Below are 17,633 nucleotides of genomic sequence, written 5' to 3' on the forward strand. Positions count from 1 at the left end.
TCACATTTAATGGCATTTAAAGGTTCCCACGTGAAATGCGAGCAAAAAGATCGTCTACCGACGTCCTTTCGTAGAGTCGGACAAGACCGCCAAAATCTGATCAAGCTTGAGCGCGTTGGCTGCGACCGTGCTTTCCAGAGCTTCCATACGTGACATCATACTCGCATTGACCAGTGCCGTTTGAGACGACGTGATATCGTGAGGGTCCTCCCCCATGGACGCTTGGAGTTGAAAAAACTCTTTGAGGGTCAAGGTTCCGTCCATGTTCCCGTCAGCTTTGATAAATCGTTCCCTCATTTCTTTCATCCACGGTGTATCGTTTTCGCCATCACCTTCTTCGTCGGCCCCCGCAATGATGCGAAAGTACTCCTCGTCCGTAGAATCGTCGTCCGGACTCTCTGATTCGTAATCGTCCGTGGACGTCGTCGACGAACCGTGCGTCGAGCGCCGTTGCAGTAATCGTTTGTGCGCTTGTTTGGCCATGCGTTCGGCTTCGGCTTCGAATCCCCACGTCAGCATACTGGCCGGAATGGCTGTCGTGTCAGCGAAGGGGAAAAAAGCAGTGTGAGTGTTTGTATTTCAAGATAGTGTCGCCCCTTGGTCTACGGCCGGGCTCGGCACGGTTGCACACGCACCAAACATGGCGACAGAGAATACGGACGTGAGGAGCACAATACTCTTCGTGTACCAGGGCAATTCTCCGCTTGGTCCGCCTTGACCAGTCAGCATGAGCGTACTCATATAAAAGGTTGCCGCGATGGATCCAAAGTCTTCCGCGTCTTCCTTGTTGGCGGGGCGGAGGTAGTACAACAAGACGGCCGTGACGAGAATGAGGAAAATGCAGAGCAAGGCCGCGACGTAGAGAATTTCGGAATTGTAGTAGACCACACGGTAGATGGCGTCCATGGCTCGGATGTATCCTTCGGTTTTCAAAATTCGAAAGAGTCGGAAAAAGCGCAAGTAAGTGAGCGTGGGCAAGTTCCAGCCCGTGGGGTATTCGAGAAAGAAGGGTAGGGTGGCGAACAAGTCAATCAGGGCGGGCCAGCTGCGCAGGTACTGCAGGCGACCGAAAAGGGGGCCAGCAGCCTTATAGCGCTTGCTTTCTGTAATGATCACCAAACGGCAGAAATATTCAATGAGGAAGATGGTACTGGACACGCCTTCACTGAAGTGGAAAAAGTCTTTGTGTTTAGCCATGATGTGTTCGTCGGTGGACGTGATGAAAAAGAGCAAGTCGACGAGAATGACGACGGAGATGAAACGTTTATAAGCAACCGCTTGTATTCGCTTGGAATGTGGATTCAACAAAGTATACACAAAAGAATGTCGGTGTTGTTGATGTTTCCGGCGATCCGGTAGCACGGTATCGTCCTGGGAGGCCTTGGAATTGGAAAAGATCGTGGAGGATGCCGGTGGTAGAGCAGGTCCTTGATTCATCCTATTTCGTACGCTCCTTTTGGACTGAGTCTTCTTGCCGTCGGAAAAGAGCTTGTCGAGCACCGAACTCTGCTGACCCTGTCGACGCATTGCCATCTCGCGTCGTCGGTGACGCGGCAAAGGCGGCGGCAAGAGCGGCCTCGTTGTGGCTTGTTCCTGGTCGTCGTCTTCTTCGTCATTCCGGTCGAGGTCCACGGCCAGGGAGCCGTACGTATTCTGGTTGCTCGTTGCCGTTGCCAGCATTGTGGGATCGACGGGCCCAACCGTACGAAAGGGAGTGTTCAAAGACAAAGAGGAGGTGCGAATCGATTGTTTCCGTGGGAAGAATTGTGCGATGACAATCGAGTAATTTGGGAATGTCGCGGAAGTCGAAACGACATTCGCGGCAGTGTCCGTTTTCGTACGGTACTGGTACGTTTTGATCCCGCATTATCAGATCACGTTTCTGCCGAAGTTTGACTGTGAGTGTGAGTGTAAATTGGCTGGCTGGCTCACAGTCAAATACAAGATTTCAAGTTGAAACAAACGAATATTGAAAGTTTTCGAATCGTTTCCGTGTTTTGGGACCAAGTTCGAAATTTCCCTCCGACTTTTTGTTTCCTGTCGCCCCCACGATGCTTCGACCCCGTGTGTTTCCAATTCTTTCCTTTCACTGTCTCTTTGTTGACCAAACGAAAAGAACAACCTGCTTTACGTTCAAGTCATTGAAGAGCAGCAACATTGACGATCCACCAGACCAACACAGCGGGAATACCGTACCGCTTGAGCATGCTCCATGAGTCGTCCTCTCGAGGTTCCTCCTCCATACTCCTCATCGTCCTCCTCCCCACCCGGACCGAACGTTACGCGGGGTAACCAGAACTTGCCGCCACCGGGTAGCACCTCTTCGTCGTTGCCGGATGACAACAATGGATTGGACGCGTCAACAACCAAACCGACGCCGATTCACGTTTGTTGTTCCGTCTTGAATACCGTCATTGATCACGTCATGGTCTCACCCAGTGCACTGGAACCGGAAGAGCTTCGAGCACAGTACGTCGACGATGCGGTGTTGTCGAGATCCACCGAGTTGGGAGCCGCATCACAGACACGCACACCCCTGCAAGTTCCCGTTCTCCGTGTCTTTGGTCCCATCTTGCGTCGGGACAACGACGACAGCAATCCAGATGGAAATGGATCGTTGGATCCGCCAACCCAGTCGGCCTGTTTGTACATTCACGGTGCCTTTCCCTACTTGTTGTGTCGGCCAGTCGTGGCAGGCGCCGACGGATCCTGGCACCGATCGTCACACAATCACCACGGCCTGACGCCATCCGGACACCTCGATTGGGACGATGCCGCGGCGGTGGAACGCATATTGCCCGTTTTGCACGAACATCTCGAAGCCTCGCTGCAAGCGTCCCTCCAACAATCCTCCCTCGGTCTCGACAAGCACAGCAACAGTAACCGTGAAGCTACCGGGAATTCACGACAACCACCCAAGCCACCGGCAACCAAAATTATTCGCCGACTGTCTCTCGTGGTCGGTCGTGGATTTTACACCTACTGCGCGGGTCCGCCCGCTCCCTTTGTTCGGGTCGAATACTACAATCCCAAATCACGATGGAAAGTTAAAATGCTCCTGGAGCGTGGCTTGGAGCTCCCCAGTTTGTACCATCCCGATCCAATCCAGTACGAACCGGCGGCTCGGGAAGATCACGTCGAGCCAGACATTGATGCGGCCAATGCGGAAACCTTGTCCTTTCACTGCTACGAAGCACACATTCCGTACACGATGCAGTTCTTCAAGGACTACAATCTGGCCGGCATGCGGTACATTCATATTGGTAAGACCAAATTCCGACAACCCTTGCCACGAACCCGACGCGCCCGATTTTGGCACAAGCATGACGTTCTGGTGGAACCACACGTGCGGGACGAAACCATGTTTCTCGAGTCCAACACCCCAGCCGTCTATCGATGGAATGACGACACCCAAACCAATGTGAGCCTATTACACGTATCCCCGACCGCACAAAACGATTTCGGCGTGGACGATTCGGTGGCGCATTCGGGTTTGGGAGACACGTTTGCGTTGGCGCAACTATCACAGACAGATATTCCGAGCAGTCCATGGTCGGACCGCCCCGACAATGCCAGAGCGGAAGAGGCTGTGTCCCACGCTGAAAGTACACCCCAACACTCCAATCCAGACGCGCGAGAATGGATTGTCTCGCCAGGAACGTACGAATGGGAGAAACGCCTCGAAGCGCAAGCGCCACCCACGAAAGAAACCACCTGCGATTTGGAACTCGATATTCACGTCGACGATATACTAAACGTCCACGAAGTAATTCGAGAAGTGCCAACCATTACCAACAATTCGCGACAACCAGTGCATTGGAGGGCGGTACCCAGTCTACGAGAGATTTGGGCCGAAGAACGTATCCGCATGGGCAAACTACTACCTCCACAGGATGACTTTCTGAGTCCAGACCGTGGAGCTAGTACCACCACACCACCCTTCACGTTAAATGTCCAGCTTCCAGATTCGGCTTTGCCGGGCACCAGACTTGCAGTCACAGGAATGAAACGTCTACGAGACTTGACGCTCGGCTTGGACGATAACTTTCGTCGGGTCATGAAAGATATAATTGCCCGCCACGACGTGGCTGTGCAGCGAATTGACGAAGGTCTCGCACGCCGACGATTAAATTCCGATAGATTGGCAGAGGCTCAGGAATGGGGGCTTTTGAACCCCAACCGTTCGTCGGGTCCGAAAGGTTTGACCCCCTCCGATCAGGAAGCGACAGACACTTTGGCAATGCTTGGTTCTTTATTCAAAGAACCATCACCACCACACGCAAACAACAATTTCTCGAGTGATCAAGGACCGGGATCATCTTCGAAGTATAGTTGGTCATCCAGTCCGCAGAATTTTTCTTCGAGCCAAGACATCACAGTCAATGGCAAAGCGCATGGTATCGAAGAGGATCGACATTCTTCGCAGAGCGAGCGCTTTCAAAGCTTGTCTCAAACGTATTACGATGGTCAAGCTGAAGCTGCTGCGGAAAGTGACTTTGAATTGAGCCAAAGGATGGAGCGAGGAGATGGGATCTTCGAGGGGCCGTTCGAATATGTAGAAGACTTTATTGATCCGGAAACGCTGGCGCCTTTTGAGTCAATCGACGAGGATGGGGATGATTTGTTCGATCTAGACAGCGATAGCGACGATGGCGCAATGGATGAGTCTCGAATAGAGGAAGAGCTAACGCAACTTGCAACTCAAACGTACAACAAATCAATGGAAGATTACACCGACGATTCTAGATCAAAACCGTTCGATATGAAGGGTAGCCAAGATGGTTATTGTGCCTCATCGGGCCGTGACCCAGTCAGCACAGAAAAGTCCATGGCAGAAGCCGACTTATCGGACCATGATCCAGCCAGCAGAGAAAAATTCATGGCGGTTGACATGAAAGCCGACAACCCAACGCCTATGTCTGGGAAGCAAAATTTGCAAGGGTGTGGTAATGAGAGCGCTAGAGAAATTTCCGCTTTTACAACAAGTCTTCTGAGCTCATCTGACTGCCATGCTCCTTCTAAGTGCTACGTTGAAATTTTGCGAAATCCTCCTACACGAAAGGCATCGAAGAACAGCGGTACATCCGTCGGGTACCATCCGTTAGCAACCGTTGGTGATGTCCCGCCGTGGTTGTTTTTTGCAGAGTATCAAAAGCTTCGTGGTACTACCTCCAGCGCTGCACCATTTTCTTCGTTTCCTTCCATTCCCGATGGTGGATTAAGTGTCCTTCCGACGAAATCCCCTCCTACTCGGCGAGCTGTACAAGGGTGGATGCTGCGAGAACGCAAACGAAAGCAGCCTTTGGATTCGGGATGCGACCAGGAGCACGTCGCAGAGAAAAAGCGAATTGCAGGCGCTTCTGCGAGCCTTTCTGTTGTCGCTGAGATGAATGTTGCCATCGACAGAATTCCTCGTCAGCTTGAATTGCCACAGACAGCAGAAATTCATTGCAAGGAATATGCTGTCAGGGACAAAGATCAAGCTGGAGCTTTGACCGTTGAAGAAGTAGACTGGTCCAAAAGCCAAAATCTTTCACAGTATCAAGCTTCGCAAACCGGAGACGAAATTGAGACTGACCATTCAACAAGTAACGGAGGGTTTCAAGTCGTTTCGACTGCTGTTCAAGAGAAGGTCAGAAGTAGCGGTGACACTGCGAAAAATCACTTACCCACAGACTATGAGTCATTGAGTCAAAGCATGCCAATCAGCGAATCAGGCGGATCGTTTTTTGTTGCTCAGCCACTGGATGGTATTGGTAATCAAGGGGGTCGAATATGGGTGGAAGGTGGTGGCGTTTTGAAAGCAAACACAAGGTCCTCAGCCCGACAGTCAACAGCCGACAAAAGCCCGTGCTCTACTAAGGCACATTCCGAGACTATCGGCGGGCCTCACTTACCCTCACCACTTTCAGTCATGATCATCGACGTTCATGTGCAGTGTCGGTCGGGTCGCGCTGGAACATCTGATTCGAAAACGATTGCTTTGACCCCCGATTCTGATCGAGACAAAGTCGCTTCAGTGATTTACTTGTATGGAAAGGATCCTGGCGGAGGAGAGTCTCTGGAGATTCTTGAAAGAGGATGTATCTTTATTCCTGTAGAGAAGGAACTATCCAACACGTCCTTAGACTTCAACGAGAAAAAACTCCTGAAACGCTTCGCAGACGATCTTCGTCTGGCGATGCCGACGAAAGTCTTAGGATACGACGCGCCCTTTAGTGTAGACTGTGTGAGCGACGAGAGGCAGCTTTTACTCAGGCTTTCTTCGGTAGTATATTCCAAGGATCCCGACTTGCTGCTTAGTTGGGACACTCAAGGTACAGGGCTCGGGTACTTGATAGAAAGAGGCTCCAAAGTCTCGGGTACAACAAATTCAGACTTATCTCGAGAGTCGGATAAGTCGGAACAGGGTATTGACATGGCCCGACTTTTAGGGAGGACTAGGAAGGTCGACAAAAAGGATAAAGCAAAGGACGGCCGCTTCGCTGGCATGTCGACGGATGATTTTTTAGGCGAAATTGCGACAGATGATGCTCCACGCGCTGCCTCGAAGGCTGCACAGGCGCAACGAAGCGAGTGGGCAGGAAGTGGATTGGGCAGGTATGTCTCGCGATTTTCTGTCAAACGACAAACGTTGTTTACATGCTCTCACATGCCCGGCCGGATAGTGATTGGGATGACAGAGTTGGTGCTGGAGCTGCTGCGGCGTCAATTGTGAGTGTTTACTACTGTTGCTTAAAGAAAATTGTTTTGCTACCTTTGACACTCACTATAAATTTCAAGCTTAGGTGGGGCGTCTTGTGTTCGCCGGTTGGAAGATCATCGCTGAGGAGGTAAAACATCCGAATGCATCATACTTACCAGCAGTTGTCGCCACTGTCCTGAATCGTCGTATCCCCAACTACGACAATCTGAAATTGACTGAGTGGTACGGACACAACAGTGGACGAGAACGATGGAGAGTAATTCATCATAAGTTGACGCAGGCAGCGGCATGCCTACTTCTATTCGATGCACTTGACATTATTGGCAGGGCAGGCGAAGCCGCTCGTTTGAGTGGAGTTGAGTTCTCTCAGAGTTTCCCCGGAATTCGTGGCTCACAGTACAAAGTCGAAGGGGTTCTTCTTCGCGCTCTCCAAAGTCTCAACTCGGACGAGCGAGGTTCCAAGAAAGGCCGACAAGATGGACGACTTCACACCTCGAGATCAACGATGTTTAGCGATGAGAGCAAATCACAGACTCAAAGCCCGTGGAAGATGCGTAGAGCAGCTGCCGGTGGAGAGGACGATGGCCATCCTCTTCATTCGATTTCCGATCGCAATTATTTCTTTTTTTCTCCTTCGCTTCAAGACACGAATAAGCAAGAGGCTTTGGAAGTGCAGGCAATGACGCTGGAGCCACAATCAGGGCACAGACAAGACCCCGTGATTGTTTGTGATTTTACAGCTCTGTATCCGTCTCTAGTGATTGCTTACAATCTGTGCTATTCAACCTGCGCTGGGCGATTGGAATACCACACAACCCGGAGCGAAATGCGGCGCCAGGGAAGGACGACCGGGAGGCTTGGACCGTTCACGTACCCGGAGGGACGAACAGCAACAGTTCTAAAGCATCACATGAAAACGATTTCTGAAGAATCCAACGCAAAAGATAGGATATATGCGGCTCCAACAGGAACCATTTTCGTCTCGGAATCGGTCGTTAAGGGTGTTCTTCCGCAGGTTTTGGATGAGATTCTTAGCACCAGGGCTATGTTGAAGAAGGCTGCAAAGCAGTACAGGGAAAAGGTGCATGATTTATCTCCGTCGATTTTGCGTCAACTGGAAGCTCGTCAATTGGCGTTGAAGTACGTCGCGAACGTTACTTATGGTATGTGTGTGCCCAAATTTCACCATTCCTCTTTGAAGCCCTTTTCCCTCTAAAAACGTTCGTTGTCTACCATTTCAGGCTACACTTCGGCTACATTCTCCGGTCGATGTGCAATGCCATTGTTGGCTGATACGATTGTTGAATGCGGTCGACGGACCCTCCACAATGCGATAGACTTAGCCAATAGTTGGGGCCGTGATAGCAATGGGAAGTGGAGAGAATGCGAAGTGATTTACGGGGACACTGATTCGGTCTTTATCAGCCTTCCAGGGCGTTCTGTTCAGGAAGCATTTCGATTCGGAGAAGAATTTTGCGCCGCTGTCACAGCAGCAAACCCACCACCGGTTCAATTGAAGCTGGAGAAGGTGTATCTTGGCTCGATCATGCAGACGGTACGAGTTTATGATTGTTTCTACGAAAGGGCATCATTGGTCGCTAACCCTTTTTGTTTTCATAACAGAAAAAGAAGTACTGTGGAATGAAGTATGAATACGCTGAGCAACGTGTTCCTGTTTTCGAAGCAAAGGGATTAGAAACGATTCGACGTGACCAAGCGGCAATAACCCAAAAGATTCTCCGTAACAGTCTCGTTACGCTATTTCGAAGCGGAATCTCTTCTGTAAAAGAGTACTTATTCCGTCAATGGACTTTGATACTTTCCGGCCAACTGCCGATTTCTGATTTTATCCTTACAGGTCGTGTTCGCAGTCGATACCGTGGCGGACGCGTCGGACCCGTACAGGCGGTTCTATCTCGACGACTGGCAGAATCTGATCCAAGTCGAATCATTCGCCATAAAGAGCGCTTGGCGTACGTCATCGTGGCTACTCCTGGACTTACATTTAAGCTTCGTGACTGCGTACTCACTCCCATGGAGCTACTTGAACAGTGGGACGCTTTTACAATCCACACTGGCTACTATATTACGAAGCACGTAAATGCGGCCCTTCAGCGTTGTCTTGGACTGTCGCCCCATTGTGTCGACGTAAGTGCTTGGTACGAAGAATGCCCCAAACCCCGGCAGCGCATTCACTTTTGGCCAACAACCAAGTCAGGAGGGAGCTTAATGATTTCGTCCTATTTCGGGAGCGACACCTGTTCTCTTTGTGGTAAGAAGTGCAAAGCGCAGGGACGATCTCGTGCTGCAGTTTGCGCGTACTGCTGCCGAGACGGCGTTTCGGCGATACAGACTGCATTCCAAAGGATGAACATTGTGCAGGAGCAAGCGAGTATTGCTGCTCAGCGATGTCGCCAGTGCAGCGGTTGCTTTGAGGATGCCGCAACTTTCGGCGTAACAAGGACGGCATCCCGGCCAAAGTATCGGGGGAGCCTTTTAAACGGGACTGTATCAAACGGCATCATTACTCCTTTGGCGAACTGCACCTGTATTGACTGTCCCAACACTTTTGAGCGTCATAGGCTTCGTGAGGCGGAACTAGAAGCAGTTGCCATTTGTGAAGCCCTCGACGTGTTTTAATTTTTGTACGCATAAAATATAGACTAGAATACTTCAGACTTTTCAAGACCGTCGCTGTCGGGAAAACTTTCCGAGTCGCTTTCTTTGGTCATGAAAGTCTGTAATTTCATTCGTATACTTGCCCGTTGGATCCTTGGACAAAATTTGAATAGCCAAGGATAAACTTCGATCGTCCGGAAATGCATTGAACCAGCCGACTCGACTAAGCGCTTCAATCTCCCCCAATATCTTCAACGCCCTTTCGGGCGCAGCTGTGTCACTCGAACGGAGCAAAGCAAAGAGTACCATGTTGAGAATGCGCGTAGAAGGCAGTGCCGATTCATTGCCATGCTCAAAGTCTTTGATCATGACATGGAACAGACGTTCTGCCTTGTGGTCATCTCCAACGTGCCCAAATCCATGAATGGCGGCTCCATACATGTGTTGGTCGGGGCGTGCCCGTTGATTGCCCGCCTGATATGACTCTACAGCTTGATCGAACCAATCCTGAATATTACTGGCGCTGTCCCTGCGTTGACTATTTGCCCACGTACGAATTACAGCCGTATAGTGAAAGGCATCGGGTTGCAAATGGACTAGACCGTCCTCGTACCGTCGTTGCAATTCAAACAGGAGATCCTCGCAACGCCCCACCGCCTCGTGCGATTTAGATCTCGACCACGCAACCATGACGTTGGTGAACGCATTGGGTCCCAACACCGAGGACTCCGCGTTGGGGACCAACTTTTGAATGGTGCGTAAGAGTACCTCGGCACGAAAGGCGGCATCCTGGCGCTCAGATCGTGACCAACTCAACAAAACCTTTTCAATTAGCATTTCATTGGGCATGTACCGATCCTTCTCCTGTTCGTCTTCCATGCTACTTGCCAGCTCGATAAGCCTTATCAAGACACCTTCGGCGCGTTGCGAAATTCTGGTGTCGCGGGGGTGGGTGAGCCATGCCACAATCACGTCCCGGTAGTGACTGGGCTTGGGTAAAAAAGATGGATCACCACGGGCGGCCGCCTCTTCCTGCATTTCGATTAAGAGCTTTTCCGCCGAAACGGCACGGTGAACTCCACAGTGGACCAGAATCATGGCACGTTTGGTGAATGTTTCGGGACGGAATCGTTCTTGACCAGTTTTTTCGTACAGAGCGAGCAAATCGTCGTAGGCTTTTTGGGCGATTTCGAAACGGCCGACGAGCGCGGACGCCGAAATAAACTTGGAAAAGAAGGTAGCATCACAAGCGACGCCTTCAATCCCGCTCTGATCTAGTTCCAGCATGGTATGGAGCAGCCCGTACGCCTTTTGCAAAGGCATGGAGACAGGATCGTTCTCGTCCCGTGCATCCACTAGACAACTTTCCCGTTTCGGTGATTCCTCGTCGTCAGCGTGCAGAGTTACGGGCATCTTTCCCGCCCAGCGCAACCAACCGAAGATTACGAGACGAAAGGCGATCGTGTCGGGTGTCACGGTCTCGTGCAGGTGCCCCATCATATCGCGCAATACCTGGTCGGCGTGCTGCATGTACACCAAGTCTTCCGCCGCAGTCAAGACGTCCAGAAGAGTGGTGTAGGCCACAACATTGGGTGTAGCCGTCACAGTCCCCTCCCGGCGCAGTTCACGCCAGTCCTTCCAGAGAGCCCATGCGCCTTGCGCGGCATCCTCCCGTCCACTGAGGGCCCAGGCTCGTAAGGTGGCCGTGAAAAGAAAGGTATCCGGCAATTCTGCCTGTTGTGTGGCGCCGCGTTCGAGCATGATGGCCAGCAACTCTTGCCCAGAGAGAGGAGCCTGCGTGGGGTCACCCTTGGCGGTAGCGGCCGTGAGGAGCAAAGTGTAGGTTCGTGCGTCAATAGGGACGGGCGGCGCCGCGGCCGTCCAGCTCTCCAACAGAGAAAAGAGCTGTTTAGCGCTGACGACATTGGCATTGTCCATCCAACAGAGTCTCCAGGCGTCCACAATGGCGTTGAGCAAGTGCGTGGCGCGGGGATAGCGACCGTCGTACCAGTGGGCCAAGCATTCATCCTTCTTCAGCAACTGCGGGTGCAATTCCAGCGTCGTGACCGTACGCCCAAAAAGCGTGAGACAGGTTTGGATAGTTTGCGGTCTCGTTCGGTGTTTCGTAATCCAATAGCGAATGGTTTCTTCAGCCTGCGTAATCTCCCGCCCCGTCCACGTAGGTGACGGAGCATCCCAACGAAGGAGACGGGACGTTTCTGCAACCCATAATTCCTCGGATTTGGATACGTCGAATCGCAGTTGGACGTCCTTCTCGGGAGATGCATTGTCGGTAAATGACTCCACGTTGGGATTCCAAAGAGTCGGTGAGTGTTGAAAAGCCAAGGAGCGGTTGGAAACGCCGTGTGTGCCTAGGGCTCCTGGAGTATTCCTTCGACCCGACAGTGATGGTATTCGGCACGGAGAAGGGGAGACGACGGAACCATGCAACGTCCTAGATCGAGGCCGCACGCAAGGACGAGCACGTACGGTAAAGAGCGCGGCAACACGGTTTCCTGTCACGACGGACGGCATCACGTCGAGGCCTTGGCAAAGGCAAGTACGGCTCTCCTGTTCACAGTCTCCAATACCACAGGAAAAGGTGTGCGTCTGGTTTCAGCAGCGCGCCGTCTCGAACACAGCGAACTAGTCCTCTCTACAGTACTTGTTACTTGTTGTGCTTTTCCTCACGTTCTACCTATGCTTCGAGTGTAATGCATACCTATCTACCTCTAGAGCCGTTGCGCACCTCTTCACCATTTCACGGCGCCATGGTGTACAGTGTTTGAGAATCCGTGAATGAGTGTTCCGTGTATGCCATCCCCGCACTCCGGGTGTTTTGTCCTCTTCGCCAGTATTTACAGTAACCTCCGGGTACTCTCGACGATACAGTCTGGCTTTGTCCGACAAAAACTCCAATTGTCACGGTCAACTCGGGCAAATTCGTCGGCGTTTCGAACCCCTTCCCGTCCGAGAGCTGACCGTGAAGCAACCAACGACTACTAGCTACTAGACCGACGCCAAGGCCAATCAACTGAGGCAAGCGACGCGACACTCATGCGTGTCATTGCAGGAGTCGGATCGATCATTCCAGCACACTCACCCCCCTGTTTGTTGCAGGAGTAGGGAGTAGTACTAGCTACCAACCTTGGTTGCTAGGATTGCTCTTGGTCATTCCGTTACGACGCGAAGGAACAAACGGGGTCGTTGCATTGACTTAGTAGATAGACAGCAGCTGCCGCCAACATGGTGGTCGTTTACACGCCGCTATCTATCTGGGTCCAGTGTGCCAGTTTGGCCTTTACCCTGGGCGGTATGCACGGTGATTTATTGGCCATTCGGTTTTTCCTCTTTCTCGCGTACGTCTTTTTGTTCCTCAACGCCTGCTTGGGATCTCCCCTGTGGGGTGCACCCACCAATTCGGGAGGAGTAGCCGTGGACAGCCTACTCTGGGCAGTTTTGAATATGTACGTGCACGGCTCATCGCTCGTCCGACTCGTTCTGGACGAGCGACCCGTGCACTTGACCGAAGAGGAAGACGCACTCTGGCGTATGTTCTATCGCACCGGTGGACTCTCCAAACGACTCTTTCACGCAATCCTCGTCCCGCATTTGGAAGTCATTGAGGCACAAGCCGGCGACGAACTCCTCACGGAAGATTTCTTTTACATTCAGTACCACGGAAGGGCGCATTTGCAAGTACTGGACGGCGAGCGCCTGGTTGCGGATCGCTATACAAGGTCGGGAGAAATGTTTGATTTCAAGTGTCTAGGCAGTAAGTACTACTAGTAAGGAGGCAAGCTACCGTAGCTAGCATATCCTTGGTTACAATGACATCTTTCTCACGCCTAACGACTTTTGCCACACTCGTGTCCTTCCCGCACAGTGTTCCCCGCCAACACCATGATAGCCAAACACGTGGTCAAATGCCGGTGCGAGAACCGCACGAAACTCTTTCGATTTAGCCGCGCCAATATGGAACGGATTGCACACCACAATTTTGTCAAGGGCATTTGGCAATCACTCCTCATCAACAATATATCGTTCGTGCTCGAACGCCAGCGCGTGGACGACCGGGATTGCATCCTCCCCGAAGGAGCCTGCGACGCCATCTTTGCACCCCTCCAGCCCTGGGAAGAACCGAATTCCATTCTGGCTGGATCCAATAAATCCTTATCCCGCCCCACGGCGCATTTGTTGTTTTCCATTCACAAGTCGTTCAGTCCCCCGTGGCCCTTTGGGGGACACCCAACGGGGATGCGGCAAGTGCAGCTGCCACCACCCGTGCCGCCCCCGTCGGGCGATCCGCAAGCCTATCCACCGTTACACAATATCTCGTCGCGTGGCTGGCATGACGAGGATGAGGACGACATCGGCACGACCGGCCACCGCATGCGCACCTGGTTATGGTCAATTCCTCGGCGAGTCATGTCCCGACGCAATTCGGCGGAATCTTCGTCGTCTACCCCTGCCCTGGGCGAACTAGAGCCCGACACCGTTGAAGACGATTTCGAAGGAAAAGTTGCCACCGAACTGTTAGTGGAGGCGACCGAAGATTGGCAGGTAGCAATTCACGATCGGCCGGAAGCAGCTGCCAGAGCATCTCGTGAGAACGAAAAGACTGCCAATGTTTGAAGGTTTTTGCGCAAACCGTGATGGACAATATCGCGGTCCGCAATTGTGTTGATGGGTCGGTTGAAAGTGTGAGCTATGAACTTGCCGGCCGGGATCGCGTTCGATCCGCCATGCCAAGGGTGAGAATTTTGTGTACGGAATAATTGTATATCGAGAATGTATTGATTCCCGGTAACCAGTTTTCGTGATTCCTCTCGGGCACCATATTTCTGGTGGCGGTCCGGAGTAGAATACCTTTTAATGTCCGGTCAATGTCGGTCAATCAAAGGACCATAATTATCTTTGTTCTTGGTGTCTCGTCTGGTGCGGTATCGCCGTTCGACTGAACTTCCAGGATTGTTGCCGGTGGGAAAACGAAATTATCACGCAGACATGCGTCATAGATTGTAAATACAGTTGATTCGGATCTGTCGTTCACGTTCCTCAGTCGGTCTCGTTTCTGAAAATATTTAAGAAATCGAAGAGTCGTTGTCATGATGATTGGCTGATATTTCGCTATCCTGGATGACGTCAATTCAGAGTTAACAATATATTCGAAGACGACTTTCATTTAGTTTATCAATTGGATGACGCCTCGCCCCGTTGGCCCTCGAATTCCTACCTTGGCTTTCCTCCTTTGGAAAAATTGGAAAAGGATCGACATCGACGACGTGGGCGCCTTCTCCAGGCACGCATACGTCATCGTTGGCTCTGAAGATTCACTAAGTCTGGGGCCGTTCGCGGGCGAAGGTCTAGCAGAAGGCCACTACCACACGGAAGGGTAAATTCATAAAGTAGGACTTCAACCTGCGACAAAAATTGACTGGAAAGGGCAACTAATCGTCATATCCCACCGGCATTGGGCCCAAAGACGCTGTCGCATCCCAATCCATCACCTAACTTCCCGCGGCGTGCCGGGACCGTAGCCATCACGCGTACAACAAACATCAGCCAAGACCAATTCTCGCAACCATTTTCCGAAAGAGACAGCACCGACGGTCAACTGCAACCATCGATCTACCCATCAACTCGAATAAAACGGTTGCAATCATAAGGTAAGACAAGCTGTTACTGCACAGTGTCGGGTAGCTTCGTACCGCCGCGTTGTTACTTTCGTGCTGGTTGATATGACTAAACATCCACGCCGCCCAAAGCTGGCAGCGCTCCGAGTGAGAATCGACGTGAAGGTAATATTGACAATCCGTGTCGGTCGTGATGTAAGCGAGCCGCTGTATTGCTTGCGCATAGCAGGGGAAACTCGTGTGGCATGTTGACCGACTCCATGGACGCGTATATATTGCAGTACGAGCTTGCCTTGCGAGAATAACGTTGCGTGACGAATGTCAATCCGTCTCGATCTGCTTCCAATGAGAGTCGAGGCTTTCCTGCTTTGATGGCTGTTAGATTCCCGGGATCAGAAGTCGGCCTGCCACGACTATTTCTAAGGTAGTGCAGTTTGGCATTTGAATCCCAACGACTGCTCGTTCGTCCTATTCATGGACACCCAGCTAGTTCCGAAAGAAAAAAAAAACCACTCCGTCCATGGACGAGCCTTCATGTTGGACCGCGAACAACGCGCGATATCGTGTGATGGGTTTCCTTCCCGCTTTTACCGATGTCGTCCCGGAACTGGGACAACGATACAAAATTTCGGTTTTAGGATTCGCAAGTTTCCGGGTTGGTGCTTACGTGGGCCAGCAAACCACACGCCTCGTCGCCCACCTCATCGCCTTGGAAGGTTTTGATTGGTCGCCATCATATGGCTCGTGAGGCGTCCTCCCTTTCAGACACCCACGCGTTCGTGTCTCTCTTGGTTGTTGCCGTTCCAATGGGAAAATATCCATCCATCAGAAACCAATCCACTGCCCATCGGCACTCACACTTTTTGCGTTCCGCGAATCCATCACCAGCACAGATCGACTGTATCATCGATACCAAGTTTCTCACTAACAATCGAAAATTGTCACAATGATGGAAGGATCAGTCTCTGAAGCCCCCAACAAACACGGGTCGACAAGTAATCCCGTAGCGACACGTGTCCGCGCTGTTTCGGTTTCCAACGCGTCATCAACCTCCGCCAGTAAAACCAACAAACGCAAGTCTACCAGTCTGCCCACCGAGACTGTCGAATACCTAAAAGCATGGATGATGAGCCCGGAACACATTGCTCATCCATATCCGACGGAACAGGAAAAGGCCAAGATCATGGCGGACACCTGTATCGAATTGAAGCAACTCACCAACTGGTTCGTCAATAATCGCAAGCGCTACTGGAAGCCAAGAGTCGAAGCCCGCGTCCAGACGCAAGCTTCCTTCAAGACTGCCCCATCCAACACTAGCAAAAACACTGCTGATACGGAGACCGCCCCGGTTGATCTTTTCGACCCTGATTTGGCGATTGTGGCAACGACAACCGGCTCGGCGAACCAACCAGAGATCTCCGCTCCGAGTGACGTTCCGTTGGCCAAGATTGTTTCTGTTGCCAGCTTTCAAGCTCTTCTGGAAAAGGCTTCTGTCAGTCTATCGCCGATCAGTACTCACAACTCCGTCTTTCACCACGTGGAATCACTCCTCAATGGTCCTTCTCGACTGGTTTCGGATGCGTCCGACAGCAGCTCGATTGGAACCGAGGACGAAACCTCGAGCAACACTAGTACCGCAGGGTCTGTCACAACGCCACAGTCGGAGGGCATCAAGACGGAACAAACATCGGTTCACATACTGCGTCATACCGGACAAGTCCCGACAGTCGAAGATGTTACGATCCTTACCAATGTTCCGGCGGAACGCATTCTCCGAACCTTTGATGATTGCGTCTTGAGTTACCGCGTGCCCACGTCCGGGAATCGGAAAAAGGTAGGTCGTGGGAGTCCTGGAGCTCGGAGCACTTTGCGGCGATATCTCTTGATTGGTAATAGTGTCTCACAATCTCCGTTCGTTTGGTTTCGCAGAGTCAAAGTCGTCGGGACGCCGAAATCGTACGCACCAAGAAGCACTACCTCAAGGTTTACATGGCAGAAGTTGCGGAAGCGAGCAAGGCTCGCAACGAGATCCGTGCTACGGCTTGGACCAAACGAGCCCGATCACCAGCGGGAAATGAGGCTACCGCGGAAGACCCTTTGTCGCCCCGCGCTAAGTTTCGCCGGGTCAGTGTCCAACTTTGGCAGGATGCCTGCCGATCGGCCTCGCACGGGTATGACCACGATGCGTTACCAACCTTGGAAGAAGCTTCGCAGCTTTTTGGCTACAGCAATAGCGATTGCGTCGACTGTGTATCCAACTAGTCTCAAGACGTACCGGGGCCTTCTGTGTTTTTTGGCTCTTTTATCTGCGCACCTTCACCCGCTCAATCCACCACTCGCTCGCGGACTGCCTGTCACACATTCACGTCTTTCCTTCTGTCTCGGCTCGACGAGGCATCGCATCACCACTTGATTTACACTGCCGGCCTGCCGTCAATCAAGGCAACGGCGTCTACCTAGATTACGAATGGCGCCGTGACAAAGCTACACTCGCGGCACTTGCAATTCGAGGCCGGATTGCACCCGTTTTCTCCTTTTTGTATTTGATCCATCTACTCATCTTATTCGCAAGGGTATGTTTCCTCAATGCCTGTTTTCGCACAAAATAACCACGTTATAACGATAGTCCACCAAGGTTTAGCATCTACTTTAGCAGACGTACAGTATGTGTT

The 17,633-nt window shown here is 51.8% G+C and overlaps 5 protein-coding genes across 5 annotated transcripts; 3 read left to right on the forward strand and 2 right to left on the reverse strand.

The window, feature by feature from the left end:
* Positions 1-54: 54 nt before the first annotated feature.
* On the reverse strand, positions 55-1,699 carry PHATRDRAFT_50123 (predicted protein; the record flags this gene model as incomplete). Its single annotated transcript, XM_002185017.1, has 2 exons — positions 636-1,699; positions 55-533 (listed from the first exon to the last, which is right to left on the reverse strand). Exons 1-2 carry the CDS (start codon positions 1,678-1,680, stop codon positions 55-57), a joined length of 1,524 nt encoding a protein of 507 aa, XP_002185053.1. The 5' UTR covers positions 1,681-1,699.
* Positions 1,700-2,212: 513 nt separating this feature from the next.
* On the forward strand, positions 2,213-6,396 carry PHATRDRAFT_50124 (predicted protein; the record flags this gene model as incomplete). Its single annotated transcript, XM_002184934.1, has 2 exons — positions 2,213-5,632; positions 5,676-6,396. The coding sequence occupies 2 exons, from the start codon at positions 2,213-2,215 to the stop codon at positions 5,688-5,690; spliced, it is 3,435 nt and encodes a 1,144-aa protein (XP_002184970.1). The 3' UTR covers positions 5,691-6,396.
* Positions 6,397-9,388: 2,992 nt separating this feature from the next.
* Positions 9,389-11,860, reverse strand: PHATRDRAFT_41008 (predicted protein; the record flags this gene model as incomplete). The annotated part of the gene is made up of 1 exon (XM_002185018.1): positions 9,389-11,860. The coding sequence occupies one exon, from the start codon at positions 11,858-11,860 to the stop codon at positions 9,389-9,391; it is 2,472 nt and encodes an 823-aa protein (XP_002185054.1).
* A 512-nt stretch (positions 11,861-12,372) lies between these two features.
* Positions 12,373-14,376, forward strand: PHATRDRAFT_50125 (predicted protein). The gene is made up of 2 exons (XM_002184935.1): positions 12,373-13,100; positions 13,212-14,376. Exons 1-2 carry the CDS (start codon positions 12,572-12,574, stop codon positions 13,958-13,960), a joined length of 1,278 nt encoding a protein of 425 aa, XP_002184971.1. The 5' UTR covers positions 12,373-12,571; the 3' UTR covers positions 13,961-14,376.
* A 553-nt stretch (positions 14,377-14,929) lies between these two features.
* PHATRDRAFT_55150 (homeodomain transcription factor) lies at positions 14,930-17,606 on the forward strand. The gene is made up of 3 exons (XM_002184936.1): positions 14,930-14,994; positions 15,850-16,795; positions 16,891-17,606. Exons 2-3 carry the CDS (start codon positions 15,908-15,910, stop codon positions 17,221-17,223), a joined length of 1,221 nt encoding a protein of 406 aa, XP_002184972.1. The 5' UTR covers positions 14,930-14,994; positions 15,850-15,907; the 3' UTR covers positions 17,224-17,606.
* The last annotated feature ends 27 nt before the right edge of the window (positions 17,607-17,633 follow it).

The sequence above is a fragment of the Phaeodactylum tricornutum genome, chromosome 27 (assembly GCF_000150955.2).
Source record: "Phaeodactylum tricornutum CCAP 1055/1 chromosome 27, whole genome shotgun sequence".
Classification (NCBI taxonomy): Eukaryota; Bacillariophyta; class Bacillariophyceae; order Surirellales; family Neidiaceae; genus Phaeodactylum; species Phaeodactylum tricornutum.